Genomic DNA, 18,011 nt, shown 5'->3' with positions numbered 1-18,011 from the left:
TGTGAGAATAAAAGGGCAAAAGGCACACACAATGTATGCATGGTGACCCAACTGGGGCTGCTATAATAATGTGAAAAACAACAGTTCATATTTGAAATGCCTTTTCAACTACATGCGCCCTTTAAAAGTTAGGAGAGGTCGAGATAGGATGCAAAATCTCTTTCCCCCAAGCTGGTGGTGCCTTCCAGCTCTATGATTCCAACTGGCTCAAGTCCATCCCCCAGGTCCCCTTGCCTGCACCTGGCTCCTTCACTTGGGAAACAAAATTCCTCACTCACCTTCCTTGTAAGCAGGGAAGTAAGACAAATCTGCTTTATTCTGAAAAACAAAAAACAAAAGGAAGTGTTGGTGCCAAAGAACATTGCAAGGAAAAGGGGAATTACCCAGATATCTGTTGGAAGACCAACTCTGCTAAAAATGCAAACTCCGTTAAATTCTTAACTTATCTTGCCGACAACTTCATTTCCCAGAAAGTAGAGAGGGGCACCAGGGGCTCTGCTATTTTAGACTTGATTCTCATGAATAGGGAAGAGCTGGTAGATGAGGTAGAAGTAGTGGGCACACTTGGTAGCAGTGACCATGTGCTTTTGGAATTTTCAATCGTGGGAAAGAGAAAACCTTTACGTAGTCGTACGTATAGACTGGACTTCAGCAAAGCTGATTTTCACAGACTTAAAGGTATGTTGCATAGAGTCCCGTGCTCAGAAAAACTTAAAGAGATCGGAGTCAAAGAGGGCTGGGAGCTTCTTAAAATGAAATACTGAAGGCTCAGTCACAAACAATTCCCTTGAGAAGAAAAGATGGAAGGAGCCTAAGGAAGCCAAGTTGGCTCCATAAGCAGTTGTCAAAAGATTTGTGGAATAAAAAAAGAGTAATTTAGGAAATTGAAGGAAGGCCTTATTACCAAGGATGAGTAGAAACAAATAATCAATAATTATAGGGGGAGTGTTAGAAAAGCTAAAGCTCAATATGAGCTTAGGCTAAACATAACAAAAAAGGCTTCTTTAGTTACATTTCAAGCAAGAAAAACAATAGGGACACCATAGGACCACTACGAGGACAAGAAAGTGAAATTAGAACAGATGATGAAGAGAGGGCTGAACTGCTTAACTCCTATTTCTCCTCCGTCTTCTCTTGTGAGGGAAATAGTGATCAATGTGGCAAAAATGTAACACAACACGGGGGACGGGAATGGAGGCCTAGGATCACTGTTGGGGCAGTCCACAAACACCTTGTTTCTTTAAATGAAACAAAGTCTTCTGGGCCAGATGAACTGCATCCAAGGGTACTAAAAAAACTTGCAGATGTCATCTCTGAACCTCTGTCCATTATTTTTGACACTCCTTGGAGAACAGGTGAGGTGCCAGACGAGTGGAGGCGGGCAAATGTTGTCCCCATCTTCAAGAAAGGGGAAAAGGAGGGTCCAGGTAATTATCGACCCGTCAGCTTGACATCTGTAGCTGGCAAAATTTTGGAACAAATAATCAAACACTCGGTCCTTGAGCAGCTGGAACTGAGAGCTGTGATTTCTAAGACTCAGCACGGGTTTCGCAAGAACAAGTCATGTCAGACCAACCTTATCTCGTTTCAGGGGAATGCCATGGACATAGTTGATCTGGATTTCAGTAAAGCTTTTTATAAGGTTCCACGTGATATTCTTGTTCACAAGTTGGTAAAATGTCGTATGGATCCTCATTCTGTCAGGTGGATCAATAGCTGGTTGACAAATCGTACCCAGAGGGGATTATGTTAATGGTTCAGCATCTTCTTGGAAAAGAGTAACTGGTGGATCTGTCCTGGGGCCTGTGTTGTTCAACATATTTATAAATGATTTGGATGAGGGATCAGAGGGGATACTTATTAAATTTGTAGATGATACTAAACTGGGAGGGGTAGCAAACACAACTGAAGACAGCAACAGAATACAGGATGATCTTGATAGGCTTGAGAAGTGGGCTAAATTGAATAAAATGAAGTTCAATAGGGACAAATCTAAAGTTCTGGATTTAAGTAGGAAAAACCAAATACAACAATATAAGATGGGGGAGACTTGTCTTGGCAGTAGCATGTGCGAAAAGGATCTAGGAGTCTTAGTAGGCCATACATTGAACATGAGTCAGCAGTGTGACTCAGTGGCTAAGTGTCAAAGGCAGACAGACTCACAACGAGGCTTCTAGTTTAAAAGAAAGCTTTAACTGGAAGTAGTTCTGATCACTCTAACATCTGAAGTCAAGACTGTTAGATATCGAGAAAACAAGCAGTTATCAATACAATTCTCCCGCCGAAACGGTCCCCAGTTCCCAGGGAGGAATATTCCCCCACCACCACCAGGTGCCATCCTGGGCTTCCTGCCAGACCGTCTCTGGCTCCACGGCCTTGGTCGAATTGGCGCCTCTCTTTGTAGATAAGATGTTTACAGGGGTACTTGCAACGGAGTATCACAGCAGGGGGGAATGCAGTGGGGAAAAAGCTCAGGGCCATCAAAGGGGATAGAGGTTCAAAGAGTTGCTACAGAGTCATAAAGCAAAAGAAGGTACACACACACAAAGATGGAGTCACTCTGGTCAGCTTGAAACCACCATGACAGAGAGCAGGGAACTGATCCTGACACTAAGAAGGCAAATGGGATTTTGGGCTGTATCAAACAGAGTATCGTGTCCAGATAACGGGAGGTGATGCTACCGCTGTACTCTGCTCTGGTTTGGCCTGGAGTCCTGTGTTCAGTTTTGGGCACCCCAGTTGAAGAGAGATGTTGACAAACTGGAGCGTGTCCAGAGCAGGGCAACAAAGATGGTGAGGGGTTTCGCGACCAAGACATATAAAGAAAGGTTGGGGGAGCTTGGTCTGTTTAGTCTAGAGAGGAGACGACTGAGAGGGGATCTGATAACCATCTTCAAGTATTTAAAAGGCTGCCATACTGAGAATGAAGCAGAGTTGTTCACTCTTGCCCCGGAGGGACAGAGCAGAATGAATGGGATGAAATTAATTCAAAAAAAATTTCATCTAAACATCTGGAAGAAGTTCCTGACAGTTCACAGAATCACAGAATCATAGAGTTGGAAGGGGCCATACAGGCCATCTACTCCAACCCCCTGCTCAATGCAGGATCAGCCCAAAGCATCCTAAAACATCCAAGAAAAGTGTGTATCCAACCTTTGCTTGAAGACTGCCAGTGAGGGGGAGCTCACCACCTCCTTAGGCAGCCTATTCCACTGCTGAACTATTCTGACTTTGAAAAAGTTTTCCTGATACCTAGCCTACATCGTTGTACTTGTTGTTTAAACCTAATAACTGCGCTTCCTTTCCTCTGCAGCCAACAGAACAGCATCCTGCCCCCCTCCAAGTGACAACCTTTCAAATACTTAAAGAGGGCTATCATGTCTCCTCTCAACCTCCTTTTCTCCAGGCAGAACATTCCCAAGTCCCTCAACCTATCTTCATAGGGCTTGGTCCCTTGGCCCCAGATCATCCTCGTCGCTCTCCTCTGTACCCTTTCAATTTTATCTACGTCCTTCTTGAAGTGAGGCCTCCAGAACTGCACACAGTACTCCAAGTGTGGTCTGACCAGTGCCGTATACAATGGGACTATGACATGTTGTGATTTTGATGTGATGCCCCTGTTGATACAGCCCAAAATGGCATTTGCCTTTGTTACCGCTGCATCACACTGCTCATGTTTAGTTTACAATCCACAAGTACCCCAAGGTCTCGTTCACACAGTGTTACCTAGAAGCGTATCCCCCATCCAGTAGGCATGCTTTTCATTTTTCTGACCCAGATGCAGAACTTTACACTTATCTTTATTAAATTGCATCTTGTTCTCATTTGCCCATTTTTCCATTGTGTTCAGATCTCATTGAACTCTGTCTCTATCTTCTGGAGTATTTGCCAGTCCTCCCAATTTGGTGTCATCTGCAAACTTGATGAGTAGTCCCTCCACCCCCTCATCTAGTCTAGATCATTAATAAATATGTTAAAAAGTACCGGACCAAGCCCTGAGGTACCCCGCTACTCACCTCCCTCCAGTCTGATGAAACACCATTGACAACAACTCTGAGTGCGGTTCTCTAACCAATTCCCTATCCACCTATCTGAAAATCCAGATTGCAGTCCTTCAATTTATCCATCAGAACATCATGGGGAACCTTATCAAAAGCTTTACTAAAATCTAAGGAAACGACATCAACCAAATTTCCACGATCCAGCAAACCTGTTACTTGGTCAAAAAAGGAAACCAGGTTGGTCTGACAGGACCTGTTGGAGACAGTTAGAGCGGTTCCTCAGTGGAACAGGCTTCCTCGGGAGGTGGTGGGTTCTCCATCTTTGGACATTTTTAAACAGAGTCTAGATAGCCATCTGATGGAGAGGCTGATTCTGTGAAGGCTTAAGGGGGTGGCAGGTTACAGTAGATGAGCGATAGAGATGTGAGTGTCCTGCATAGTGCAGGGGGTTGGACTAGATGACCCAACTCTATGATTCTATGACTCTAAGGAGATGACAGACTTTCAAATTAGAAAGGGGCTCTATGCAACACCCCAATTTCTTGAAGTTAATGTTCCTAGTATTCTACTATTCTACAATGTTTCTTACCATCATTATCTTGTTGTTATTGTTACTGTTATTACTACCGCATCATCTCCCGCCCCCACCCCTGTGGTTTTGCAAAGGCATGGAAATCCAAATGCCTGCAGTCTTCTGCCCAGCAATGCTTCTGAATGGCCACTGCTGATCTGATTACCTATGCAGATTTTCTAAACCACTGCTTGGCAGCAGGTACTCCCAGAGCATCCTGAATGTAGGAGTGAAGGTGAGCTGCAGCAGCCCATTTTGTGGCTGGCTCCAACTCCTGTGGCAGCCACTTTGTTGCTGTGCCCACTATGCTAGGTGAGAGTTCCAAAGGTGCCCACAGACTCAAAAAGGTCGGAGATCCCTGATCTCTAGAGCTCTGAAAAGGATCATTATTGGGAAAGGAGGTGGCTGCTGTGGGAATATTCAGCCCCACCACAAGTAGCTTTGACCACAGGGTCCCCACTCCACACAGGCACAGCCAGAGCTAACCTTGCCTCACCTGCCTGGCTACCTTAACCATGTGGTGTCCGTCCTCACCTCCTGACGCAGCATCCTGTCCACTTCTAGAGCCAGCTGAAAGTCCCTGCTCCCAAAGGCCTCTGCCTCAGCTGTCAGGCCCCCACACCCCTCCCTCTGCTTCCTTGGCCTCCCAAGGTTCACCCCCCACATCCCTCCTGCCCCGCCAAGCAGTTCTTCTCCTCCTTCGCTGCCGTTGAGGATTGAAACCTCCTCAAGTGCCAAGGGGGCACGATGCCACCTCACTCCCTCTCCCGGCCCTCAAAGCCTTCCCCCGCCCCTCCCAACTGGAACAAGCACAGGTTCCTCCCCACTCCCTCCCCCTCTCTGGGCAGGGGCACCTGACACCTCCCACTCTGCAAGGCATGTAGCCTACTGATGGCCAACACCAATGATCAAATGGCCACCCCTGGGAAGAGGGTGCAAGATACTCACAGCCCCATCGATAGGGGGAGGTGGTTCTCCACCGCGGCTGGGACCTTCACCCACTGCTCTCCATTTTGGGCCCAGGGATCTCTCCTGGCTGCTGGCTCCCAGACTGGAACTCAGGGCATTGGGGTCATCTTGACCAGCAGCCCCACTTTCCAAACACTGGTGAGGTTCTTTCATTTCCAGCTCCTCCAAGCTCTGACGGGTGGGATCTGTGGGCCTCTCAGGCCACCCTGGCATCTCCTGTGCGCGAGTGCTCCCTTTGTCCTGTTCCACCTGACCGCTTGTCCCCACCACCACGTTGGAGTGGGCCAGTGGTGTCTGGTCACGCTGCTCCATGGGGGTTCCCTCTTGGAAGCGCAAGAGGCTCAGCAGGTCCTCGCAATCAGCCTCAACTGAAAGCAGCCCGTGGCTTCCCTGGCCCCTCCAGCCACGAGTAGGTTGCAGGAACCGGTGGGAAGACACTCCCAAGGTGTGTCTCATAGCCAGGTGCAACGGGCAGGGGGAACACTCTTCCAGCCGCCCCTGGCACTCGGTGTGGGCTGAGGGCCCGAGCAGCAGGCATTGCTCGTCCTCAAAAGCCTGACCCTCCTCCCCATCCGAGGGAGCCAGAATATCGTCTCCGGAATTGGGTGAGCTCTCATGGAAACTGGGGCTGAGTCTTTGGAGTTGGGCCAGGAGGCCTTGCAGTTGGCTCTGGCCAGCCTCCGTGCAGTCTTCTCCACCTCCCTCCTCTAAATCCATGAGCTGGTCCGCACCTGGTGCGGCGTGCCGTCTGTCTTCTGCCACCAAGTCCTTGCCTGTATTCCTGGCCCAGCTTGAGCGATCCTCCGCGGCCGCAGTATCGGCAAGCTCTTCCACCAGTTCCCCCACATTCCTGCAGCAAGAAGGGGAGAATGAATCAGCAAGGATCGCACTGAAAAAGAGGGGCCTGGAAAACTAGCCGTGTAAGGCTGCAAGGGCCGTTGTTGAAGGGCCGCCAGGTCACAGATCATCATCAATATATATATATATATATATATATGATAATAAAACAGGATGAAGGGCTTTGTGTTTCGTTTTAAAAGACAATCCTCTTTTTCTAATTATGTCTCCCATGTTCTGCATCATAATGCTGGTGGATGTCATCTTCAATTCAGCTTTTTTACCCACAGGCGCATGGGGTTGGTTGCTCTCTCCTCACAGTCCTGTCCTCCCACGTTTGCCTGCACTCACGGTAGCCGTAGTCAGGAGGCATATGAGCATCTGGACCCTGGAGGACCCATCGTATGACACCAGGCCAACGCCACAGATTTCAGGAATGGGTGCTGCCCCACCTCAAGACTCCGCTCTCTGGTTAGGCTGCTGAGATTGACAGGTGTGACAATCCTGTAGCAGAAGGGGAAGATTGCTTGCTCCATGCCCATGGCCACCTGAGCTTTCTAGAAGGGCAATCTTCACAGAAAGATCGCCTCACCACTATTGGATGAGCTTTCTTGGCAGGCCTTGATTTTAGTTCAAGGAATGTTCTAGATTAGGATATTGCCCTCTTCTTATTCTCTGGTCCAACTATGTTTTCTAGGTGTGATATAGAACTGGTAACCTAAAAGGTAAGTTAACAGTGGTGGTTATGTGTCAGAGTTCTAGACTTGTAGGCAAGAAAACCTCTATTTTGGAAAGTTTCTTTATTCTCAAGCAAAGACATCCAGCAGGGAACGTATGCAGAACTGGAGTTACAAGCAAGGGCTCACATGTATAAAACACAGGCTCATCCCCTTCCCCCCTCCCATGAGAAAGTGACAACTCGGGTTTCAAAGGCAGACCAAACATCTCGACAAGCTATGTGCCAAGCTCAGGGAGGCAAAAGGGAGGGTAATAACCAGCATAGCTATGTTGTGGGAAGCTCAAGCCATAAAGCACAAGTTAGGGAATTCGGCCTTGACAGGTGAAGTGGTACAGGAACTGGAAAACACAGCTTCAGACATCAATCACAGAAATCAATTACAAACCATGTGGCAGAAACCCTGGATTCTGACATTATGAGGCTGTATATGGATATAGATGGTTAGTGCTAAAGAAAAGGGAGCCGATAAACAAGCAAGTGATTCCGTTTCTTTAACTACTGCGCCAATTGTGAAGGAGGAGGCTGTTCTGCACTCAGGAATGGGTCAGCTGAGCTCAGCCGGACAGGCCTTGATGGGACAGCCCCATCAACTAGGGAGAAGGATAATGTTGTTGTGTCCCCCCCCCCCCTCCATCTAGCTGGTACCATTCTACACCTCCTTTAAACCCATGACTGCAGGTCTTATCCTCTGCTGTCAACAGGAAGCTCTCCCTGCCTTCCTCCAAGTGTGCACATTTCAAAGATGTTAAGAGAGCCATCGTGTCCCCTCTCCAGGCTGATTATCCCCAAGTCCCTCAGCCTTTCCTCATAGGGCTTGGTCCCCAGGCCCTGGATCAATGTCATCACTCTCCCAGAGGCTTAAGTATAGTTCAGAACAGTTAAAGGAAATATCATTACATACATACACACACACACACACACACACACACACACACACACACACACACACACACACACACACACACACACACACACACACACACACACACACACACACACACACATATATATACCTGGAGCCCTCCTCTGTGGTTCCCTGAGGAGTGGCATTTTTGGGGTCAGAAAGCCATCTAAGCCCCTCCATGTTGTCTGGATCTTCCTGTGTCTCAGGATCACAGAGTCTGGATTCCACATTGCTGGGCCCAGGAGCAGCCCGTGGGCTTCCAAGCGGTTGCTGGATGGGGTGAACGTCTTCTCCTGCATTGCATGATAGAGCTTCTCCCACTCCTGCTGTGTTCTCCTCCAAATCCATAAGAGGAGGCTCCAAGGCCTCTACTGGCGCTTCAGGTCCTGAGACCATCTCCGTCTGGATGTCCATGTTGGCCCCAGTCTCTTGGCCCGCTGGGGACAGGGATGACCCTACACTTGAAAATAAAAACAACTAATTGCATACTTTTGGAGTTGGAGAAGAAATGCCCACAAGGGCTTAGCCTGCCCTACAGAGTTGTTGTGAGAATACAATAGACTGGGTCTCAGGAGTGCAATTGCAGATTTAGATGAATGACAGGTACCGTAAATAAAGCACATTTTAAAACAGAATTTGGTTCTGGGAACAGAAAGCCTAATCACTACAGCTAGGGTTGGGAAATACCAGGAGCTTTTGAAGGTGGAGAATGGGCAGAATTTGGGGCGGGGAGGGACCTCAGTGGAATATAATGCTACGGGAGGTGGTGGGCTCTCCATCTTTGGACATTTTTAAGCAGAGGCTGGAGAGCCTGATGGAGAGGCTGATTCTGTGAAGGCTCAAGGGGGTGGCAGGTTAGAGTGGATGAGCGATTGGGATGTGAGTGTCCTGCCTAGTGCAGGGTTAGGGTTAGGGTTAAGGCTGGACTAGCTCCCTTCCATTATTCTATGATTCTAGGATTCAATGACCCTCCAAAGCAGCCACTTTCTTCAGGGGAACTGATCTGTTTAGTCTGGAAAGGACATGTAATTCCAGGGGAGTCCCCAAGGACTGGGGACTGACATCCCTACCTACCATGTTGAAATCAAATGCTAAACAGTGAAATTACACCTCAGAGTGCCAAGGGGAAGAGTATTCTCCACACAGGCCCTTGTACTGAAAAAGAGACTTGGAAAACCAATCACATAAAGCCACAAGATCTGGGTTTAAAGAAACACAAGTCACAGATCAATATGATAGCCATTCATTCTGTTTGCTTTGTTTTAAAGGACAATCCTCTTTTTCTAATTATCTGCTTTGTGTTCTGCATCAAAATGCTTTCCAACGCCACACAAAATGTGCAAAAGTCAATTCCTCTGTCTCTTTGGTACAAGAGCAGAGGACATGCTGATGCCACACACATTTCACAGGGAAAATTCTCTACTACTGTGCAGAAGGTAACCTCCTGGCGAGAACACCAGCCCAAATGAAATAGGCTAGGTCAAGGATGCCCGACAGTTTTGAGCCTGTGAGCATCTTTCAAATTCTGACACAATATGATGGCACAGCTACAAAATGGCTGCCCCAAGAGAGGGAGCCAGCCACAAAATGGCTGCCACAGGTGACGTTCAGTCACAAAGTAAAGATTCTTATGTTGGGTGGGCAGCTAGTGCCAAAGCAGCCTTTTCCAAAATCTTTGCAGCCTGTCCAGTGGCCAAGCGGGAGATTTGCTGGGCAAAAGCCCCACCTGGCCGCGTCCACTTTTGAAAAACATTTGGCAGATGTGAGGAAAGTTCTTTACGATGCTTTAGGATGCTCTGGGCTGATCCTGCATTAAGCAGGGGGTTGGACTAGATGGCCTGCATGGCCCCTTCCAACTCTAGGATTCTGTGATTCCTTGCTGGATGCCATTTTGCTAGGTTCACTTTTATTTCAAAAACTTACAAAACACAGTTAACAAAAACAGCAAATTGCAACAGACTGCCAGTTCTCCCATTCTGTCACCAACTGCTCAGCAGATTAATTACTTGTTAATTATTTTAATTGTTTGAATGTTTTAATTGCTATTGTATCTTTTAACTATGTTGTAAACTACCCTGAGATAGCTGTGCTGATGGGGAAGTTTAGAAATGTGAAAATAAATATTATTAAATAAATAAATTTGCAGCTGATTAATGAAAATATGTTACTAAGAGGTTAGATTCCATTCAACCTTTTCCGTCAAGATATCTAACTCACTAAATTAATTAATTTAAATCTTTGACCAAAGAAAGGAAGCTGAGTTTTGTTTTAAAAAATTGCTAATTCTTTTTAACACATGCACTTCCCTAACCAGTGGGCAATCAACCCTCATTGAACTACTTTTTGGGAAGTTCCTGTTTTGGGATTTGAATCTCCGCAGGGTTTAATCTGGAAACAGCAAGGCTTTGGGCATTTGTACTGATGAATGTCAGTATTAACAAACAGACCATATATGGATACAACTGATCAATAAATTAGGCATTAATGTAGCTGTGGAAGAAAGCAGCAGTGATAATGCCAGCGTTCCATGGTGTTGTTGTTGTTGTTAGGTGCAAAGTTGTGTCCGACCCATCGCGACCCCATGGACAATGATCCTCCAGGCCTTCCTGTCCTCTACCATTCCCCGGAGTCCATTTAAGGTTGCACCTACTGCTTCAGTGACTCCATCCAGCCACCTCATTCTCTGTGGTCCCCTTCTTCTTTTGCCCTCGATCGCTCCCAGCATTAGGCTCTTCTCAAGGGAGTCCTTCCTTCTCATGAGGTGGCCAAAGTATTTGAGTTTCATCTTCAGGATCTGGCCTTCTAAAGAGCAGTCAGGGCTGATCTCCTCTAGGACTGACCGGTTTGTTCGCCTTGCAGTCCAAGGGACTCGCAAGAACCTTCTCCAGCACCACAGTTCAAAAGCCTCAATTCTTTGACGCTCGGCCTTCCTTATGGTCCAACTTTTGCAGCCATACATTACAACTGGGAAGACCATAGCCTTGACTAAACGCACTTTTGTTGGCAGGGTGATGTCTCTGCTTTTTAGGATGCTGTCTAGATTTGCCATAGCTTTCCTCCCCAGGAGCAAGCGTCTTTTAATTTCTTTGCTGCAGTCCCCCTCTGCAGTGATCTTGGAGCCCAGGAAAATAAAATCTGTCACTATCTCCATTTCTTCCCCATCTATTTGCCAGGAATTGAGAGGGCCGGATGCCATGATCTTTGTTTTCTTGATGTTGAGTTTCAAGCCAACTTTTGCACTCTCCTCCTTCACCCGCATCAACAGGGTTGCCAACTTTGGGTCAGGAAATTCGTGGAGATTTTGGGGCTGGTGGGGCACGGGGAAGGGAAGGACCTCAGCATGACATAATGCCAGAAAGCCCACCTTACAAAGCAGCCGTTTTCTCCATCATTCGAAGACCAGCTGCAATTCCAGGAGTCCTCCAGCCACCACCTGGGGTTTGGCAACCCTGCAGCCCCTACCATGGCCCATAAGGCCACACTCTGTAGTAGAGACTTCTATCTCAGCTGCTGATCAATAACAGCCCTATGACAACCAGCTGTCTGCTGAGTTTGCCCTGGGGGCAGGAAAGGGGAGTGGTGGGTCCCTCATGGTCTAGCAAACCCCCAATCCGGCCTCTGGGCATCCCCCCCCCCACCTGACTATGCCCTTTTCGGTCCTGGCCCCGACCTGGTGGAACGAGCTCCCGGGAGAGCTGCAAGATCATTCAACGTTCCGCAGGGCCTGCAAAACGGAGCTCTTCCGCCAGGTCTATGGTTGAGGCCGGGGCTGGTAAGATAGATCTGTGTCCCCCCCCCCCCCGGGATCTGGGGTCTGCACATCATCGGGACCTCCTTCTCCACCCGCTAGTAATGGGGGGGGGGAGTCGGGTTCTATTGATTTTCCGCCATGTTGGTAATGTTTTATGTCTTTTAATGGGGTTTTAATGGGGGTTTTAAGACACTGTAACCCGCCACGAGCCGTAATGGAGTGGCGGGAAATAAATCGAATAATAATAATAATACTAGTAGTAAGAGTAATAATAATAGTAATAGTAGTAGTAGTAATAACAACAACAACAACAACAATAATAATAGGTGGATGAGGTGAAGGAGGTGGGGACCCTAGGGGGAAGTGACCATGTCCTCATAGAATTCCTTTTGAGATGGGGAGCCAAGGAAGCTTGTAGCCAGACGCAGATGTTGGATTTTCGTAGGGCAAACTTTAATAAACTCAGAGACATGATGAGTGTCATACCATGGACGAGAATGCTGGAAGGGAAGGGAGCATGTGAAGGGTGGGCGCTACTCAAACAGGAGCTATTGCATGCTCAATCCATGACTATCCCAGAAAGACGAAAACACTGCAGGAGCTCTAAGAAGCCTATTTGGATGAACAGAGAACTTCAAGAGGAACTGAGAAAGAAAAGGGAAATGTTCAGGAAATGGAGGGAAGGACAGAGCTCTAAAGAAGAGTACCTACAGGTTACTAGGCACTGTAGATCAATCATCAAAAATGATCAAAATAGATCTTCAAAAAAGGGAGGAAGGATAACCCGGGAAACTACCGACCAGTGAGTCTGACCTCTGTTGTGGGGAAGATAATGGAGCAGATATTAAAGGGAGCGATCTGCAAACATCTGGAGGACAATTTGGTGATCCAAGGAAGTCAGCATGGATTTGTCTCCAACAGGTCCTGCCAGACCAACCTGGTTTCCTTTTTTGACCAAGTAACAAGTTTGCTGGATCGGGGAAATTCGGTTGATGTCATTTACTTGGATTTTAGTAAAGCTTTTGACAAGGTTCCCAATGATGTTCTGATGGATAAATTGAAGGACTGCAATCTGGATTTTCAGATAGTCAGGTGGATAGGGAATTGGTTAGAGAACCGCACTCAAAGAGTTGTTGTCAATGGTGTTTCATCAGACTGGAGAGAGGTGAGTAGCGGGGTACCTCAGGGCTTGGTGCTTGGCCCGGTACTTTTTAACATATTTATTAATGATCTAGATGAGGGGGTGGAGGGACTACTCATCAAGTTTGCAGATGACACCAAATTGGGAGGACTGGCAAATACTCCGGAAGATAGAGACAGAGTTCAACGAGATCTGAACACAATGGAAAAATGGGCAAATGAGAACAAGATTCAATTTAATAAAGATAAGTGTAAAGTTCTGCATCTGGGTCAGAAAAATGCAAAGCATGCCTACTGGATGGGGGATACGCTTCTAGGTAACACTGTGTGTGAACGAGACCTTGGGGTACTTGTGGATTGTAAACTAAACATGAGCAGGCAGTGTGATGCAGCGGTTAAAAAGGCAAATGCCATTTTGGGCTGTATCAACAGAGGCATCACATCAAAATCACAAGATGGCATAGTCCCATTGTATACGGCACTGGTCAGACCACACCTGGAATACTGTGTGCAGTTCTGGAGGCCTCACTTCAAGAAGGACGTAGATAAAATTGAAAGGGTACAGAGGAGAGGGCAGGATGCTGTTTCTGCTGGCTGCAGAGGAGAGGACACACAGTAATGGGTTTAAACTTCAAGTACAACGATATAGGCTAGATATCAGGAAAAAGTTTTTCACAGTCAGAGTAGTTCAGCAGTGGAATAGGCTGCCTAAGGAGGTGATGAGCTCCCCCTCACTGGCAGTCTTCAAGCAAAGGTTGGATACACACTTTTCTTGGATGCTTTAGGATGCTTAGGGCTAATCCTGCATTGAGCAGGGGGTTGGACTAGATGGCCTGTATGGCCCCTTCCAACTCTATGATTCTATGATTCTATGATTCTATGATTCTATGATGATGATGATGATGATGATGATGATGATGATGATGATGATGATGATGATGATGATGATGATGATGATGATGATGATGATGATGATGATGATGATGATGATGATGATGATGATGATGATGATGATGATGATGATGATGATGATGATGATGATGATGATGATAATAATAATAATAATAATAATAATAATAATAATAATAATAATAATAATAATAATAATAATAATAATAAGGACTTAAATTCCCAACCCCAGCCACCCCCCACCATTTAATCTTCTTTGTGCTTTCAACATATTGCACCTCCTAGAACATATTTGGACCTCCTCAAGCCTTTTCTTATTTTGTTAGCTTTTGACTTAATTTATAAAATCTTATTTTTATATGCAATCCACAGGGGCCTAGCCAATTTCCTACTAGGCAGAGCAATTTTACAGCTGGCAAGCCAGACTTTGACCTGTCAAAGCTAAATGAACATATTGGAGGAGGGGATCTTTTTCCCTGATGAAAAATATGTAATCTATTGCAAACCTGAAGTTGCAAAAGATGGGAAATGCTCCAATTAATATTTCATTAACTTGAGCATTTTGACTCAATGTTTCAGTCTTGTATTTTTATCCTGCCCTTCCTCTATGGAGCTTGGGGCAGTGTACAAGGTCTGCCTTTTTGCCCACACAACAACCCCTTGAGGTAGGTGAGCCTGAAACACAGTAACTAGCCCTAAGTAACAGGAATTGGAACCTGGATCTCTCAGGTCCAAACCTGACACTATATCATAGTGTCTAAGGGCCCCGACCCATATGTGAAGCACTTAACAATCCCATTTTTATTCCCATCAGTTTTACTAAATTAGAACATTAGAAGCTCAGACTTGCAATTCTGATGCTTTCTCTGATGCCAGTTTTGCCTCATTCTTTGCATTAGGATTCACTATATAGTGCACCGGTGTGTGTGTGTGTGGGGGGGGGGGGTAAACATAAATCCCTGAAACTTCTACTGAATCAGACCCTTGGTCCATCAGAGGTCAGTATTGTCCGCTCAGACTGGCAGCCGCTCTCCAAGGCCTCAGGAAAAGGTCTTTCACATCTCCTCCTTCCTGATCCCTTTAGCTAGTAGGGATGCCAGTCCCGGGTGGTACCTGGGGATCCCCCAGCTCTGCAGTCCTTCTCCATTCAACACAGATGGGTTCCCCTGAAGAAAATGGCTGCTCTGGAGAGAGGACTCCACTGAGGTCTGCCCATGCTGCGAATCCCACCCACTCCCAGTTCCACCCCCAAAGACCCCAGGTACTTCCCAACCCAGAGCTGGTAATTCTATTGACTGGAAGCTTTGGTCAACCTGGACAGAGTAAACCTGGGACCAAATCTGCAGGCCCATCAGATGCTCTACATCTGAGCCAGAGCCCCTCCAAATAGTTTATAATGTAAGTAGACTTTCTGCTACTTATATGGGGGGCACAGAGAATTTAAAAACAATATTACAAGTTTGTTCCCAAGTTGAATCTTGGACATGAACTGCTGACACCAGAGGTTTTGTGGTTGGGTTTTTTTTTTTTAATTAACTACCTTTTAAGAGTGAAGGCACCTCCAAATTCCTGCGTGCTCCAAAACAACTCAGAAACTGTGATTAAAGGCTCCCAGCATAGCTTCTGTGCCACAAAACAGGACAGATGTGGCTCAGTCTGGCATTTCATGCTCATACAAAACTGAGGCTTCATTGACACTCCACTCTCCCTGTGGCCCTGTAGACCCTGTAGATCTTCCTCTGCGGGTTTTAATCACTATTGTAATTATGGAAACATACCCCACCATATTCAACAGTGAATGGCTTGGGGGCCAGACAGAGGAGAAGTCATTTGGTCATTCCAGCGATTAAGTCTGTAATCAATCCAGGGGGCAATGTATAATTTTTTTTTAAATGCTGGTAACTGTGGTTTGTTTGAGATTTTTTTTTAAATTCCTTTATTTAATTAATTATTTTTACCTCACTTTTCTCTTCATTGGGGACCCAGACTTTCTTACACCATTCTCTACTCAGTTTTATCCTCACAGCAACCCTGTAAGGTAGGTGAGGCTGAGAGCATGACTGGCTCAAGGTCACTCAGTGAGCTTCCATGTCCCAAGTAGGAATTCGAACTGGGCTCTTCCAGATACTAGTCTGACAGTCTTAACCCTTGCATCATACCTTCCCAAAGTGGGATCACATTGTTCTGGTCTTCTCATAGAATCATAGAGTTGGAAGGGACCTACAGGGTCATCAATGCCCTGCACAGTGCAGGAACTCACAACTACCTCCCCAGCCACAGTGACCCCAATTTTATGTCCCAGTGACCCCCCTCCCCCACACCAAAAATCTCCAGAACCCAGCCTGGCCTGGAGGAAATTCACCTCCCATCCCACAGTGGCGATCAGCGATTCCCTGGGTCTGCAGAGGAAGGGCCACAAGAGACAACCCTGGCCCATCCCTTCCTGCCCACCCACTCGCCATCTGCCTAAGCTCATAAGATCAGCATGTCTGTCAGATGGCTATCTACCCTCTGCTTAAATACCTCCAAAGGAGGAAAGCCCACCACCTCCCACTGAGGAACTGCTCAAACTGTCAGGAACTTTTTCCGGATGTTGAGACAGAATTTCTTTTGCATTAATTTCATCCCACTGGTTTTGGTCCATTCCTCCAAGGCAAGAGAGAACAACTCTGCTCCATCTTCTATATGACAGCCCTTCAAGTATTTGATGATGGTTCTCATTGTATCCTCACAACAATGCTTTAGGCATACAGTGTGTAACAGTGAGAAAGTCACCCAGTGAACGGCCACGGCACAAGTGAAGATTTGAACCTGGGTCCCCACATCCAAATCCAGCATTCCTACACTTCTGCACTACCAGCTTGGTTTAGTGGTTAAGAGTGGAAGCCTCTAATCTGGAGAACCCAGTGTGATCCCCCACTCCTCCACATGCAACCAAATGGGTGACCTTAGGCTAGTCACAGTCCTGTTAGAGTGTTCTTGCAGAGCAATTCTCTTAGAGCTCTCTTGGCCCCACCTCTCTCACTGGGTATCTGTGGTGGGGGGAAGAAAGGGAAGGCAATTGTAAGCTGCTTTGAAACTCCTTTGAGTAGTGAAAATTGTGGTATAAAAACCAACTTTTCTACTTCCGCACACTAGTCCAAAGTTTCCAGTTCAGGGCCTGTGCAGCAATTCAGCGACATGAGGATAGTTTACAGAGAGTAAAGGGTATTGTTATGCAATGCGCAGTGTGGAATAAGTTTGGTGAGAGCCAGTTTGGTGTAGTGGTTAGGAGTGCGGACTTCTAATCTGGCATGCCAGGTTCGATTCTGCGCTCCCACATATGGAACCAGCTGGGTGACCTTGGGCTCGCCACGGCACTGATAGAGCTGTTCTGACCGAGCAGTAATATCAGAGCTCTCTCAGCCTCACCCACCCCACAGGGTGTCTGTTGTGGGGAGAGGAAAGGGAAGGCGACTGTAAGCCGCTTTGAGCCTCCTTCGGGTAGGGAAAAGCGGCATATAAGAACCAACTCTTCTTCTTCTTCAGTAATCTCAGGGCTCTCTCAGCCTCACCCACCCCACAGGGTGTCTGTTGTGGGGAGAGGAAAGGGAAGGCGACTGTAAGCCGCTTTGAGCCTCCTTCGGGTAGGGAAAAGCGGCATATAAGAACCAACTCTTCTTCTTCTTCAGTAATCTCAGGGCTCTCTCAGCCTCACCCACCCCACAGAGTGTCTGTTGTGGGGAGAGGAAAGGGAAGGAGAATGTCAGCCGCTCTGAGCCTCCTTTGGGTAGAGAAAAACAGCATAGAAGAACCAATTCTTCTTCTCCTTCAGTAATCTCAGGGCTCTCTCAGCCTCACCCACCCCACAGGGTGTCTGTTGTGGGGAGAGGAAAGGGAAGGAGAATGTCAGCCGCTTTGAGCCTCCTTCGGGTAGGGAAAAGCGGCATATAAGAACCAACTCTTCTTCTTCTTCAGTCATCTCAGGGCTCTCTCAGCCTCACCCACCCCACAGGGTGTCTGTTGTGGGGAGAGGAAAGGGAAGGCGACTGTAAACTGCTTTGAGCCTCCTTCGGGTAGGGAAAAGCGGCATATAAGAACCAACTCTTCTTCTTCTTCTCCTTCTCCTTCTTCTAAGTTGTAAAGCTCCACAATTTTTTCTCTCAGGGACTGAATTCAGCAAAGCTTTTTTTTTTAATGCCCGGGATGGG

At 46.9% G+C, this 18,011-nt stretch overlaps 1 protein-coding gene across 4 annotated transcripts in view; it reads right to left on the bottom strand.

The window, feature by feature from the left end:
* Positions 1-18,011, bottom strand: part of LOC143834726 (amyloid-beta A4 precursor protein-binding family A member 3-like) — a 47,166-nt gene that overhangs the window by 28,752 nt on the left and 403 nt on the right. The window contains exons 2-5 of one of the 4 annotated variants that reach the window (XM_077331408.1): positions 13,680-13,797; positions 8,131-8,481; positions 5,521-6,391; positions 279-318 (exon numbers count right to left, since the gene is read on the bottom strand). In XM_077331408.1, coding sequence (XP_077187523.1) covers positions 279-318; positions 5,521-6,391; positions 8,131-8,435 — 1,216 coding nt within the window. In that variant the 5' untranslated portion in view covers positions 8,436-8,481; positions 13,680-13,797. Of the gene's footprint in view, positions 1-278; positions 319-5,520; positions 6,392-8,130; positions 8,482-11,385; positions 12,694-13,679; positions 13,798-18,011 lie in introns of those variants that run through there. The other 3 variants (XM_077331410.1, XM_077331407.1, XM_077331409.1) reach the window with 3 other exon arrangements.

This window comes from Paroedura picta, chromosome 4, assembly GCF_049243985.1.
Source record: "Paroedura picta isolate Pp20150507F chromosome 4, Ppicta_v3.0, whole genome shotgun sequence".
Lineage (NCBI taxonomy): Eukaryota > Metazoa > Chordata > Lepidosauria > Squamata > Gekkonidae > Paroedura > Paroedura picta.
Note: the sequence above shows the minus strand (reverse complement) of the source record. Positions and strands in the feature narration are given on the sequence as shown.